Raw genomic sequence first — 16068 nt, 5'->3', positions numbered from 1 at the left:
TGGGTTATAATTAACTTTATCTTCAATTGTTTTGTAGCTCTGAGTCACTGTTTTATTTTTGGTAAACAAGGGTAAGAACTACAAAGATTAATGAAGGTTGCTAAGACTGGTGGAAGAACAAAACTGAAAATTTCCATAATGATATCTTTTTTTTTTTTGACCATATCAAAATCTCCTTTAAGTAACATCTTAGTCAATGAAAATAGCAATTATCCATATCGTACATATTTTCAAATATTTCCTTATTATGTAAGTTATCCATTTGTTTACAAGTAAATCCTTATACAAGTACGGGAGAATTAAATGCAGACAGACCTATGGAAGGGCAGAATTTTCTAATTTATCTGCTGGATTCTTGAGAGAGATTTTATGACAATTTTTCTGACAATAAAATGAAAATAAAGTCAATGATATAATTTGATATATAAGATTTCCTTTAGTTATTTTAAAAGTACTGAAAAGCTTTAAATTTCCCATAACCTATCAGCAAAAAATAGCTTGCCACTAATAGTTTTATAAACAAGATTATCAGTTCAATGACATCTTTAATTTTTACTCATATAACAAATGTTGAAATAATATTTCGGAAAATTATGCATCTTGAAAAACTTCGTTTCCACTGTCACTTTATTACAAGATAGTTGAATTAATTCAAATTTAAACTGTAACGATAGTTTTTAGTCAGGTACCAAGTTTTATTCAAAGCAAACTGCTTACACAAAAGTGATCATGGAACAACTCAAAATGCAGAGTAAGAAGGATGAGAGAAACATCTTACTGACCAATAGATTGTTTTAATTCTCTCATTATATGAAACAAACTTTTCATTTTTAGGAAAGGGAAACTGTAACTTCAGTAGACAGCAATACAGAGAGATTTTGTCACATAGCCTAGTTTCCATTTAGTCAGTCAACTGTTTCTAGCTGTCTCAATTGGGATAGATGCATTTACAGAACTGGCTGTGCTTGAGCCTTCTTTGCGAGCAGCTTTAGATCTGCAATGCACTTGGCAAATGTCTCCTTTTCCTGCTGCGCAGAGATGCTCTGTACCACGTGCTTCTCCACCCAGTTTATCATGTACTCTTTCTCCTTTTGACACATCATATTCTGCACAGAGATGTGATAGTCCAGGCGATTCTTTACCTCCCTGTATACTCTATGCAGCCGTTCCTGGTAAGTGACCTCTAAGACCATGGCAATGTTATTCCTCTGGACATCAAAAAGGTAATGGCGCTTTTGAACCAGTGCCTGCTGCAACTTCTCCAGATCAGTTGCATCCTGGATTTGTTTGATGGAAGCCTGTTTCACTTCTTCTAGTTGGGCAATTTTTTGCTCATTGAGTTTATCAGCAAATTCCCCAATAGAGGCACCATATTTTTTAACTACATAGATAAGCAATCCTATTGTTGATATGGCAGAGAAGGTCTCTGGAGTTGTCACATATATTTCTTTGGAGAGTAAATATAAGATAAGCCCAGTTCCGAGCACATAGGGTCCTGTTACACCAGTTTTAGGATAAAGGAACTGGAAGAATTCCTCAGGGATCAGCCCAAAACGAACATTTCCTCCATATTCAGGAAGAGGTGGTACAGGGGCAAGACTTGACTGCCCTGTGTGAAAGATCCTTGTTGCCTGCAATACCCCTGGACCAAGGAGGGCTGCGTTCTTCAGAGAGGGGGCTGCTGCGGCGGCGGCAGAAAGTACCACCCGGGACAGCATCGTCAGGTATCCTATACACACACCCTACGAGCCCCAGTGACCCCCACAGAAAAATCTGTCAGGGGCAGAAGCAAGATGGGTGCTTACCCCATCATGATATCTTGCAAATCCAATACTTTGCTTCATTTGATTGCATAGGGTCTGGTGAAGCTGGGAGAGTTATTTCTGTGTTGGTGTGTAAGAAAACTGAGCACAGAGGAACACAGGCTCTTCTGCATGGCTTGGTGTCCACCTCTTTCCCGTGCCCCAGCCTTCTGACAGAGCCCTCCCTGCCCTGGAATGGACGGTTTACTTCTCGCATCCTTCTCCCGCCGGAATGAGGTCTTCTTGAGGACAGAACCCCACTTTGCTCATCTCTGTGTCTCTAGTATCCAAGGCCCTGGTACATGCCTAGTGATGTAGATTGAATGAACGAGTGAAAAAAGAGCCAAGACCAAACACTTGAACCTATGATTCTCAGGCAAATGCTTGTTTGCTCCTTTTACACTGCTTCCCACCCTGCAGTGACCATGAAGTTATGAGAGGACAAGGAGAAATGATGACTTATGAAGATATAAGCAGGAAGCACTGAACCAAGAATATGGATTTTTTTTTAGGTAGGACACTCAAAGAATCATCTAGTCTGACAACATTAATCAGTCACCACAGATTTATTGAGGATTTTCTTGGGCACTGAGTTCCGTGATGCAGGCTTGTTCTCTAGTTCGGGAGATAGGAGGAACAGATGTGAACAGGTTGCCCATGGTCAACAGTGAGAACTGACTGACCTAGGAGTAGGAGATAGATGATGACCTCCTGGAAGAGGCTGGATTTGGCCTGGGTCCCAGAGGGTCAGAGGGAGTAGCTCTCCAGCAGAGGGGATGCGAAGAGAGGGAAGGCACCAGAGTGGACAGTGTTGGCTGTGCTTGGGGCCTGCTGGGGCTGGGTGCTCAACTGGATTCTCAGTGGAAACCACAGGACCTTTCAAGGGGGTGAGAACCTCCCCTATGTCTTCTACTCTAAGCTTGTTCACAGTCACTCTATATAATGCTTAAGGTGCACTCCTCTAATGAATGGAATTACCTTATAGAGTTATTCTTTTGTCAGAAGAGTCAATATTAAAGATGCCATAAGCAAGAAGAAAGAAATTTACTTCACCAAAGAAATTGGCAAATTGAAACATGCTAAAATCTCTCCCTGGGCATCTCTTGTTATCATACTTCCCAGTATGGACAATTAGACCAAAAGGGTTTAAGTTTACATAGTTTTATCTGCCACTTTCTAGATAAACTTAGCAAGTTATTCAACCTCTCTGAACCTTAATCTACTCAGTTATACCACAGAGTAAAGAAAGTTACTTTGCAAAATTGCTCTGAGGATAAAATGAGAAAATGTAGGAAAAGTGCTTGGTATGCAGTGGGAGCACAATAGGTGTCTCATTAGATGCATTAGGTTCAAACTTATATGCCCACAGGGACCAGGCAGATGATGTTAATGAAAAATGGAGGCTAAGTATAGGATGTGTGTAAGGGCCTAATGGGGACTATGGCAAAATAGATGTTGCATGTGCTCTCCAAAAGAGCAGCTGCTATTCAGAGCCACCTAATTATTGCCACACTCACATTTAATCCTTGTGTTGTCAGACCTTTCTTTTTTTAAAGAAAGAAGCTAGTTATCAAAAATTTTATATGAAATCCTTTGATTTCAAATGTGACAGCTGTGGCTAAGATTGCTAATTGCCCCAGGATCTACTATTCCCTGCTTTCTCTTTGCACTATGGCCCTCAAGTTTTAGTTAGACCCATGTTCTTCTCTTTCTCTCTACCTCCAGCAGCTTTATATTGTGTTTTCCAGCTTCCCTTGCAGATAAGTCTGGCTATCACCAAGTTTGTTCAACAGAGCATGAAGATGAGTGATGTGTGCAGATTTGTGGCCATCTTCTTAACAAAGAAGCGCCTTGAATCCCATTTCACTTTTTCCTTTTCTTACTGGTGGTGAGCCTGTTTCAACCACATGGATGAGTTCATCATTTTCAGGGGCATCTGGGAGCAAGCAAATAAGTGTAGAGTTGCCTGTACCCCTGTATAGCCTACCCATCCACATCTTTACTGAGAGACAATTAAAGGCCTATTTCATTTAAGCTACTGTTATTTGGTCTCTAATAAAGGAGCAGGACCAATACCTTAAATATTGATAATAAAACTAGTTCACAGTGTTCAAAGACAAAGGAAACATACACACACATACACACACACACACTATTTATGGGCTGAATTTGCTGTTGGGATGTTATTTTTTAAAAGAATTAACACAATGTAAGACCCAATCCATGCTGGCTAGAAATTTTAGTCCTGCTGGAAAAGTCAGACTGTATACAAAGCAATTAGCCCATGATACGAAAGAGAGTGCACAGACTCTGAGTGCTATTAGAATTCAAATGAAATAGGTACCAACCAAAGATTTCCCACATCTTTGCTAGGTTAGTGGCAGTGTTTTTGCCACTGCCAGGAGCCCTAGTGTAACAACAGTCAAGGAGATTCAGGCTGGACTGGAGACAGGTGCATCCTATGCCTATGACAGGTGTGTTCTGTTTGCTGATCCTGGTCACCCTCCAGCAGAAGAGCAATGGGAAGCCCTGGGCAGGTGGTGCTCCCGTTGTCAAGCACCCATATTTTATATCCGTTGTATCATTTAAACCTCCCTTCCATTACAGGTGAGGAAGCTGTGGCTTAGAGAGATGAAATAACTTTCCTGTAATCATTAATAGAACAGGGCTTCACACTGGAGACTGCTGGGCAAGAAGTCCTTTCTTCTTCCTGCTGCCCAATCACAGTATCTGCTTCCTTGGTGGGCCTCAGCAGGCTGAACCACATTGTTAGTCACACCAAGGAACATGAGGAGGAAAAATAAACTGAAATCTCTTTTTGACATTATAGGCATTGCTTGAAATAAATTTATGAGGAATAAATCCAAGGGGAGGGGGGTTGAGGTGGGATGAATTGGGAGATTGGGATTGCCATATATACATTACTAATAAGAAAAAAAAATGAAATTGTACACTTTAAATTATGCAGTTTATTGTATGTCAATTATATTTCAATAAAAATTCTTAAAAAAAATAAAAGTGAAATCTGAGGGGAGAGAGGAAAAGGATGAAGTGTTCTTTTTTTTGTTTTGTTTTGTCTTGTTTAAGTTTAATCCCATTGACTAAACCTAGAAAAAAAATAATGCTGTTCAGGGCATCATTTTCTTGAGGTTCCCACAATGCATTTTGATCTCTAAGAAGAGAGGCTCATTAAACAGGAAGATTATCTGCTTATTTGGGATGACAAACCTATCCTTATAATCATGGCTGCAAATACTTGGCAGCCTGATCATAAGCACATTTTCATAATCTTTGCAAAGATTAATGAATGATAATTACTTTATTCAATGGCAAAAACTTTGGTTTGGAGTACATATCATAGCAACAATTTCTGCTATTCATATTCTAAAATGAATCTACATAATGTATTATTTATAATTCCTGTGTTTCCCCCCCCCTTCAGATTCACTAGTAGACTCTCTTCATTTTATAGTATAAAGTAATTCAGCTATTTCATGACTATCAGTTACTGCATTAAAAAAAAAAATCACACTTTGGGTTTTAGTTCTTTGGTAAGCCAGGGCCATTACTCAATATTTGTTGACATTGTGGCTGCAGGAACCTTTGTTGCCTTCAAGTTAAATGAACTCCCATTTCAATATTGAAGTTTCAGGAACACCGAAGAGCAGTTCTGAAATTACACAGTTGATGCTCTTAATTGCAACGTGGGGCCTGGAGACATCGCTGAGTTGCAAATTAATAAAATCCTTCTGAAGTGGAAAAGTCATATTCAAAGAGACTGTAGGATTTAGGGTATAAAAACCTGCAAAGGCATCTACATTTGCACAGGATTTGTGACACAGCCCCAATAATTAGTTAAGAATAAAAAAAGCAAGAGTATTCTGAGCATCCAGGATAAGGTTAGCCATGGGAGAGGCAGGACGTGGACAGTGGCCAGCAGAAATGTGGGGGGGGGACCACACATTTTCCCATACCTTTCCTCCATGCTTCAAGGTGACAGAGACAGGAGAGCCTCTTTTAGTGCCAACTGTGCAAACACCTCCACCCTCACTTCCCAGCATAAAAGCCATATATGGAAGCAGAGGCCATGGAAACAGAACTGGGTTTCCTGTTCGATACCTCCATCCCTTTAAAATTCTCTTCTTTTAGCTACAAACTCACATCACTTCTTGGAGGTAAAACTCATCCCTACATATGTTACAAAAGACACCATTTAAGCAATATATGTAGAATAGGTTCTCATAATTCTTTTTCCACTGCTAAGTAGCCTCTCGTTTCTCACCTGAACTTCAGCACCCATATCATCTCCAGCTTACTGGCCCACAGCACCTGCAAGTTTTCATTCTTTTTCCCTTCTTGGTTTTTCTGCTTTTTCTTGATGATTTACGTCAGCATTTCTGCTTCACAGAGACTCATTCTGGCAGGATCATTAATCTTTCTTTAGTTTTTCTTATTACAGGCTCCAGAAATACTTCCTTTCTAACAGTCCTTTGCTCGTATGATCTCCTACTATGATCCTAGCCTTTGACTCGGAAGCTTTCATTTGTGGAGTTGGGACATGCCCTCTGGCAAGGGTGGCCTTCTCAGCCCAGGACTAAAGACCGTGTCCTCGTGTCCTTAAGAAGCAGAGACAGTTCTCTGGCCTCTCAACATTTTTGTAGCTCAAAAGGGGTCAGAGCCTAGGCTTTTAGCTTAATCTCTTTATATCCTAGTTTCCCATTTTTATTCTAAAACAGATGTCCACTCTTCCCCTTATCAGTGTATACACTGTATCCTGTACTTTGTCAACTTTGAGGCAACATTCAGCTTCTTCAGTGGTTTCTACAAGAAATTCAAGCAGGTTTACTGAATATTTGTGGGGTCTCAGGGAGAGGTTCCCTCACAAAGCACATAGCATTTCTCTTGAAAAATCTGTTAGTCTTATTCTCCCATCTTCATTCCTTCACCTGTGCCTTAGCCAGGGATGTTGCTTTCCTGCTGAAACTGACCCTGTGCATAGCTCTGCTGCTTTTCCTCCATTCCTCCCAATTTCCTTGGCATCCACTGTTTCCTCTCTTTATTATGTAAAGTAGCTCTTTGCTCCCCTGAAGGAAATCTAGTGCCCAGCCCAGTACCCTTGTCTGGAGGCTGATTCTTCTGGATTTGGATGAGGGGGCTTACCCAAAAGCTCTGCAGCAAACCTAGCTTTCTCCTTACAGAAGAATTCTCTGACCAGCTGCTACTACAAAAAGATAAACATTTCTGCACATCATTCCTCAAAAAACAGGGTTATTAATACCTCATAGGCTTGCTGAGAGGATGAAAGGAAAGAGTGAACATGGAAGATTTAGCAAAGCAGAGCTTATCATCATCATCATTGAATGGAATCAGATGATGCCATTTTTACCTGCTCTCTCTCTGGGTCTGTGTGGCTACCTGCATTCCAATATTTACAGCTGAGTTGTCTGAGGTTGTTTCCAGTTCTGAGCTCCTCGAGGGCAAGTGCTTCATTTTATCCATCCTTGTATCTCCAGCACCTGCTGCACCATGTGGTGCATAGTGATGCACAACAGATGTTTGTTGGACAGTTGAATCTTTGGCCTGAGGAGCTTCTGGTACATTCTGAAAAAGCACTATGTGTGGAGAAAAAGACAGATCTGAGGAGGAATGAAAACTAAGGTCCAGGGTCATTGCTGAAAACTGTTCAATACACTGAAAGCACTTTGCAGGGAGGTGCCAGGAGGGGCTGTGCCCCCTCATTTGTGCATTCCCAGTGCCCAATACCATGGTGGGCACAGAAGTCTCCCCCCACCCCACAATAGACTTCTCACATTCACTTTATATATTAGCAGCTTAAATATTTAATTTTTAAACTTAGTGAGTTTTTTTTGTTTTAATAAATAACCTTTAATGTCAATGAATGAGGTCTTAATTGTATGAACTGCTTATCATAAGTCACCTATTCACAGCAAAAGGACCTAAGAACCTCTGTGCTTTCACCAAGTTCTCACTGTGCTTTGTGCCTCTGGTTTTCTTTGCATTGTTTGAACAAACAGCCCTGTGGCTGACTGTGAATGGGAGGAGGAAGGATCTAACTGTGTGCAACTCCTCCACTCTGTGCTCTGCTTCCCCCGGACCCAAGAGGAGTGTGTATGGGGAAGGACTGGGTTAAAATATTGAAGCATCTCAGGAAAATGCTGAAATGTGGTGTCCTATCAATCTGGTATTCTTAAACATTTGTTCATCAGAGGCCGAGGCCCTATTTCGTGGGGAGAGGATGTAGATTGCAGATGGAGAAAAGATGCAGCTCTAAGCAATTCGTATCAGTCCCAAAATTGTGTACCCCACTTAGACAAAAGAAATCTCTGCATTAATCCAATACACTTTCTCAGAAGCCATCTCATGAATGTGCTGTCTCATGTTACTTGAACATGTTCCTGGGTGGGTGAGGGGCTCATCCAATACCACGTGGTTTTTAAAAATATTTTTTCTAACGCATAGACAAGCACCTTGAAAAAGGTTCTTGTGAAATACATTTTTTCCAACTCATTAAATTTCCAATGATGTCTTGGTATCCATTATTGATTGACACTCCAGCTGACATTACCTTAATATTCCACATTTATGCTGAGATGTAGTTGAACTCTGGCCCAAGAAAAGTGTCTTCTAAATGTGTGATTCAACTTTAGATTGGAAGATATAATATGAATGTTGATATGATTTCTCATTAATTTCTATCACACAATTTTTTGGTATATAGTATTTGTTTTGTTTATTTTTACTTTTTTATTGAGGTAGAGTTACTCTACAACCTTGCATTCGTTTCATATGTGCAGCAAATTGATTCAGTTTAGCATTTGTTTTATTATTCTAGCAGCTGATGTTTGTTAACTCTGAGGTTCTGAATTGCTCATCTAGGTTTGATGTCTCTAAAAAGGAGGTCCTGGAATAGCATTTTGGAGTATTCCCCAGGAAAGCAGCCCTGACTGACAGAATACTATCTGGCTGAAGAAAGTCTTGCTTTCTATTTGGGACTTTTATATCTTGAGCTGCTGCTCAGAGTTACACAACTATTAAATGGGAAGGATGATTTCTACCATGTGTCTTTATAATGGGAGAAATCAGTTATTAAACAATCTCATTCTGATATATAGAACACAAAATTTTGGTGCTAAAAAAAAGGCCTTAGAAATCTGTTCCAACCACTTTCTTTTACAGATGAAAACCATGAGGCCAGAGATTGCCTAGGGTGATGTCATACGGGAAGAAGCGCTTTCTCTTTGGCCTGTGTTGATGATGGCTGTTGTTACTATTTGCCATTGTCAGCATTTTATCACTTTTTCTCTGATTGTAGCACATCCGAGGACTCTATGCATTTGTTGGAGTTAAGTTACTCCAAGCCCATGCCAATCTCCACGTGATTAAGCTAGCCATGGAGGGCAAGGAAAGTTAATAAAATCCAGTCTCTTGTAGAAAATTAGCAAACTGACGAACTCATCAGCTGTAGGGGTATTCTGAGAGCCAGATGGACACCTGACAGAATCACATCAAATTTTCATGGAGGCAATTAGCTTCCTCCACTTTGAGCCATTCAATTATACACTAACAATTAAACCCTAGCCTACAGCATTAAAATGCAATTAGCCCTTTGCTAATAATGCAAGAGAAACATCAAAGTGATTATGAGGGAGGAATGAGAAGGTCTGAAGTACAAGGATTGATTTTCAGGTTGTGTGTTCACTCACCACTGGATGAGAGGGCAGAATATCTTTGCTGAGATACATCAGCCATTTCTTCCATTAATAAGAATGGGTGACAGTAACACAATAATAGTAGGAGACTTTAACACCCCAATTACACCAATGGACAGATCATCCAAACAGAAAATAAATAAGGAAACACAAGTTTTAAATGATACATTAGACCATCTCAACTTAGGACATTCCATCCAAAAACTACAGAATATACTTTCTTCTCAAGTGCACATGGAACATTCTCCATGATAGGTAACATCTTGGGTCACACATCAAACCCCAGTAAATTCAAGAAATTGAAATTGTATCAAGCATCTCCTCTGACCACAAAGCCATGAGACTAGATATCAATTAGAGGGAAAAAAACTGTAAAAAATACAAACACGTGGAGGCTAAACAATATGTTATTAAATAACCAAGAAATCACTGAAGAAATCAAAGAGGAAATAAAAAAATACCTAGAAAAAATGACAATGAAAACACAATGACCCAAAACATATGGGATGCAGCAAAAGCAGTTCTAAGATGGAAGTTTATAGAAATACAGTCTTACCTCAAGAAACAAGAAAAATGTTGAATAAACAACCTAACCTTATGCCTAAAACAATTAGAGAAAGAAGAACAAAAAAACCCCAAAGTAAGCAGAAGGAAAGAAATCATAAAGATCAGATCAGAAATAAACAAAAAAGAAATGAAGGAAACAATAGCAAAGATCGATAAAACTAAAAGCCTGTTCTTTGAGAAGATAAACAAAATTGATAAACCATTAGGCAGACTCATTAGGAAAAAAAGGGAGAAGACTCAAATCAACAGAATTAGAAATGAAAAAGGAGAAGCTATGACTGACACCACAGAAATATAAAAGATCCTGAGAGACTACTGCACGCCACTATATGCCAGTAAATTGCATAACCTGGAATAAATGGATAAATTCTTAGAAAAGTACAACCTTCCAAGACTGAACCAGGAAGAAATAGAAAATATGAACAGACCAATCACAAGGACAGAAATTGAGACTGCAATTAAAAATCTTCAAACAAACAAAAGCCCAGGGTCAGATGGCTTTGCAGGTGTATTTTATCAAATATTTAGAGAAGAGCTAACACATATCCTTCTCAAACTCTTCCAAAATATAGCAGAAGGAGGAACACTCCCAAATTCATCCTACCAGGCCACCATCACCCTGATACCAAAACCAGGCAAAGATGTCACACTAAAAAGAAAATTACAGGCCAATATCACTGATGAATATAGATGCAAGAATCCTCAACAAAATACTAGCAAACAGAGTCCAACAGCATATTAAAAAGATCATACACAATGATTAAATGGGGTTTATCCCTGGAATTCAAGGATTCTTCAATATATGCAAATCAATCAATGTGATACACCATATTAACAAATTGAAGGACAAAAACCATATGATTATCTCAATAGATGCAGAAAATACTTTGACAAAATTCAACATCCATTTATGATAAAATCTCTCCAGAAAGTGAGCATAGAAGGAAATTACCTCAACATAATAAAAGCCATATATGACAAGCCAACAGCCAACATCATTCTAAATGGTGAAAAACTGAAAGCATTCCCTCTAAGAACAGGAACAAGACAAGGGTGCCCACTCGCACCACTGTTATTCAACATAAATTTGGAAGGCCTAGCCACAGCGATCAGAGAAGAAAAAGAAATAAAAGGAATCCAAATTGGAAATGAAGTAAAATTGCCACTCTTTGCAGATAACATGATATTATCCATAGAAAACCCTAAAATTCTACCAGAAAACTGCTAGCACTAATTGATGAATTTAGTAAAGTAGCAGGATACAAAATTATTGCACAGAAATCTCTTGCATTGCTATATACTAAAAATGAAAAATCAGAAAGAGAAATTAAGGAAACTCTCCCATTTACCACTGCAACAAAAAGAATAAAGTACCTAGGAATAAACCTGCCTAAGGAGGCAAAAGACCTGTATGCAGAAAACTATAAGACACTGATGAAAGAAATCAAAGATGATACAAACAGATGGAGGAACATACCATGTTCTTGGATTGGAAGAGTCAACATGGTGAAAATGACTATACTACCCAAAGCAATTACAGATTCAATGCAATCACTATCAAATTACCAATGGCATTTTTCATAGAACTACAAGAAATTTTACGATTTGTATGGAAACACAAAAGATCCCAAATAGCCAAAGCAATCTTGAGAAGGAAAGACAGAGCTGGTAGAATCAGACTCCCTGAGTTCAAACTACACTACATGTCTACAGTGATCAGGATAGTATGGTACTGGCACAGAAACAGAAATATAGATCAATGGAACAGAATAGAGAGCTCAGAGATAAACCCATGCACACATGGGCACCTTACCTTTGACAAAGGAGGCATGAATATACAATAGAAAAAAGACAGCCTCTTCAATAAGTGGTGCTGGGAAAATTGGACACCTACATGTAGAAGAATGAAATTAGAACACTTCCTAACACCATACACAAAAAATAAACTCAAAGTGGATTAAAGACCTAAATGTAACACCAGACACTGTAAAACTCTTAGAGGAAAACATAGGCAGAACACTTTATGACATACATCAAAGCAAGATCCTTTTTGACCTACTTCCTAGAATAATGGAAATAAAATCAGGAATAAACAAATGGAACCTAATGGACCTTAAAAGCTTTTGCACAACTGAAGAAACCATAAACAAGACAAGAAGGCAACCCTCAGAATGGGAGAAAATACTTGCCAATGAAGCAACGGACAAAGGATTAATCTCCAAAATATACAAACAGCTTATGCAGCCCAATATCAAAAAAGCAAAGCACCCAATCCACAAATGGGTGGAAGACCTAAATAGACATTTCTCCAAAGAAGACATGCAGATGGCTAACAAACACATGAAAAGATGCTCAACATCGCTAATCATTAGAGAAATGCAAGTGAAAGCCACAGTGAAGTATTACCTCACATCTGTCAGAATGGCCATCATCAAAAAATCTAGAAACAATAAATGCTGGAGAGGGTGTGGAGAAAATGTATGTACATCCACTATGGAGAACACTATGGAGTTTCCTTAAAAAACTAAAAATAGAACTACCATATGACCCAGCAATCCCACTACTGGGCATATACCCTGAGAAAACCATAATCCAAAAAGAAACATGTACCACAATGTTCATTGCAGCACTATTTACAATCACCAGGACATGGAAACAACCTAAAGGCTCATCAACTGATGAATGGATAAGGAAGATGTGGCACATATATACAATGGGATACTACTCAGCCATAAAAAAGAATGAAATTGAGTTATTTGTAGTGAGGTGGATGGACCTAGAGTCTGTCATACAGAGTGAAGTAAGCCAGAAAGAGAAAAACAAATACCATATTTAACTCATATATATGGAATCTAAAAAAATGGTACAGATGAACCCAGTGACAGGGCAAGAATAAAGATGCAGATGTAGAGAACAGACTTGAGGACATGGGGTAGGGGGCGAAGGGGAAGCTGGGATGAAGTGAGAGAGTAGCATTGACATTTACACACTACCAAACATAAAATAGATAGCTAGTGGGAAGCTGCTGCATAACACAGGGAGATGAACTCGATGACTGGTGATGACTTAGAGGGGTGGGATAGGGAGGGTGGGAAGGAGTCGCAGAAGGGAGAGGATATCGGGATATGTGTGTAAATACAGCTGATTCACTTTGTTGTACAGCAGAAACTGGCACAGCAGTGTAAAGCAATTATACTCCAATAAAGAGCTTAAAAAAGATAAAAGAATAGGGAGTTGTGTATCTCATATCTTTGACTTCTGCCAAGGAATTTTCTAAAATATGTACTATTCTGGTTCAGATACCAGTCAAAAAGTACTTTTCGAGCAACACTTGAAAATGTTGAAACAACTGGGACTATTCTGCCTAAAGAAGAGACAGCTGAAGGCTATCCAAGAGTAAACCACTTCAGGAAGAGCTTTTCTAGGCAGGGCAGTGATAATCGTTCTTTGCCTCTGCTGAAGCCAGAACATATAGAACTAGATTAAAGTTTAGTGGGTTCTGGGTTAAAAATTAATTACCATTAATTGAGGATGATGCTATTCAGAACTCTTGCTTGAAAAGGAGAGAAACCCAACTCAGACTTACTCATGTGAAAAAAGAATTTCTTAGATTTTTTTAGCTGACAAGATCAATGGTTTATCCACTTCAAGGAAGGTTTGATCCAAGTTCTCAGTCCTATTATTAGGACCCAGTTTCTTTTCATCTCCTAGCTGGCTTGCCTTTTTCTCTCTTTTCCTCCCTCCCTCCCTCCCTCCCTTTCTTTCAAAATAATTTGAGACGAAATTAACATAACATAAAGTTAGCCATTTTTAAGTGAACAATTTTTTAGTACATTCACAATGTTGTGCAACCCTAGCCTCTGTCTATAGTTCCAAAACATTTCCATCACTCCAAACTGAAAAGCCTTACCCATTAAGCAGTTCCCCCTCCATGTCCCCATCCCTGTCCCCCTTACCGGTCCCTGGCAACCACCAATCTGTATTTTACCTCTATGGGTGTATCTATTCTGCCTATTTCATATGAATGGAAATATATCACCTTTTATGCCTGGCTTATTTCTCTTAGTATCATGTTTTGGAGATACATCTATATTGTAGTACATGTGAGTACTTCATTTTTTTTGTGGCTGAATAATATCCCATTGTATGTATAGACCATAATTTGTTTATCTATTGATTCACTGATGGACATTTGGGCTATTTTCTTTCTTTCTTTCTTTTTTTTTGGTTGCCCATACTGAGCTATTTTCATACTCTGGCTGTCGTTAATAGCACTGCTATGAACGTGTATGTACATGTACTTGTGTGAATTCTTGTTTTTAATTCTTTTGGGTACATAGCTGGGAATGGAATTGCAGTATCATGTGGCAATTCTATGTTTAGCTTTTTGAGAAAATGCCAAACCATTTTCCACAGTGTTTTCCACTGTTTTCCACAGTGGCTGAACAAGTTTCCATTCCCACTAGCTACATGAAAATGCCCAGATTTCTCCACATCCTCATCAACACTGATTGTAGCAGGATACATTGGGAGTTGAGAGACAATAGCTTAATTATCAATACTGCCTTTAAAAGAGAAAAACGCGGAGTTCACAGTAAAACTGTTCATATATAAAATTAGAAAGGTGGTTGGATTTTGTTTTAATAATCCCAGAAATTTTTACTTTCTGAATTTGTTTACTTTTCTAGATTTAAGGAATTAACATAGTTAAACTCTACCTTCTTCTGTGCAGGTGATTACCAGGCCTCTCCCTGGTCCTACCCCAGATAACAGCACGCTTGAAACTTTCAGACCATCTCAAATTCATTTCCACTCTGTAATTTATCCATTGAGGTATTGCTTGAAGCTAACGTGGAAAGATCAAAAGCTTCAGAATCAGAAAGGTATGGATTCAATCTTGCCCCTGCCACTTTGCTTGTGGATTAACCTTGGGTGAGTTAATTAGTCTTAATTTCCTCATCTTTTAAAGGAACATAGATAACGCATATCCATATCATAGGGTTTTTATAAGATTTACATGAAATAATGTATAAAAAACAATTGGCAAGCTGTCTAGCACAGCACTGATGCTTGCTTAATAAAAACAAATTCCACTTCTTGTTCTTTTTACTCTTCTACTCTTCTACTTGAGAGCAAACCGTGAATTTCAGACAGATCATCTCCCTGAATGCAGCACTTCACTTTTGCAGCGGCAACAAAAGTTGTACACACATTAGTGTCCCCACAAAATTTCCATCAGCCCCCAACCCCTGATCTAAGCCACAGTATGATCGCTTGCTATGTCATCACTGCCAAGACAAGTTTCCTACTTTCTCCTTCCAACTAGAATGCCATCCTTGGACTCCCTCCTATGGACAAAGTCTGACCCCAAGACTGCTTGTTGTCTTCTCCTTGTTCCCCTGAACTGCTCTAAGATTTCTTTATTTGAGAATTGACAGCAGACCCATCTTCAAACGAGGCAAGGTGGACTTCGGTGAATTGTCGTGCATTCCAAGCTTGTACTTCCAAGCTTTGGGAGATGGTATTTCTGAGCTACCAAATGTGTCCTCTCCTTGGGAAGTACAGGTGAGCAGTGATGCTGGCGGAAGTGCCAAATATTCCTTGAGCCACTTTATAATGAAATTATAAGTGGATAAATAGTCACAGATGTGTAGACGTCTTGGATGCCTGCCTCAAACTATGCTCTGGAGGGTAACAGAGAGACAGAGATAGCTGCTTTATTTTCAGGAAATGAGGAATCGGGTCATCATTTGCCCTTCCCTCATCAGAGAGTTTAAGCTTGCTGAGCATCCCCCATCTCCTCCCTGCCTTTTACTGAACCAGAGAAGATCTGATGCGCGTCCCCCAAGAGTTTTCATGAATGCAGCTTGTGAGGGGGGCATTGCTCCCTGAGGACCCCCGCTGTTACCACAGCTTTTCCAATCGGAAAACACATCATGGAACTCAATGCTTTTGGCTTTAGTGTCCTC

The 16068-nt window shown here is 39.2% G+C and overlaps 1 protein-coding gene across 1 annotated transcript; it reads right to left on the bottom strand.

Moving 5' to 3' along the window:
* Window positions 1–783: 783 nt before the first annotated feature.
* LOC130861415 (ATP synthase F(0) complex subunit B1, mitochondrial-like) lies at window positions 784–1792 on the bottom strand. Its single transcript, XM_057750268.1, has one exon. The coding sequence runs from the start codon at window positions 1716–1718 to the stop codon at window positions 948–950; it is 771 nt and encodes a 256-aa protein (XP_057606251.1). The 5' UTR covers window positions 1719–1792; the 3' UTR covers window positions 784–947.
* Window positions 1793–16068: the final 14276 nt, after the last annotated feature.

Source organism: Hippopotamus amphibius, chromosome 9, assembly GCF_030028045.1.
Source record: "Hippopotamus amphibius kiboko isolate mHipAmp2 chromosome 9, mHipAmp2.hap2, whole genome shotgun sequence".
Taxonomy (NCBI): Eukaryota; Metazoa; Chordata; class Mammalia; order Artiodactyla; family Hippopotamidae; genus Hippopotamus; species Hippopotamus amphibius.
The sequence above is the reverse complement of the archived record's forward strand: the minus strand, read 5'-3'. Positions and strand labels throughout refer to the sequence as shown.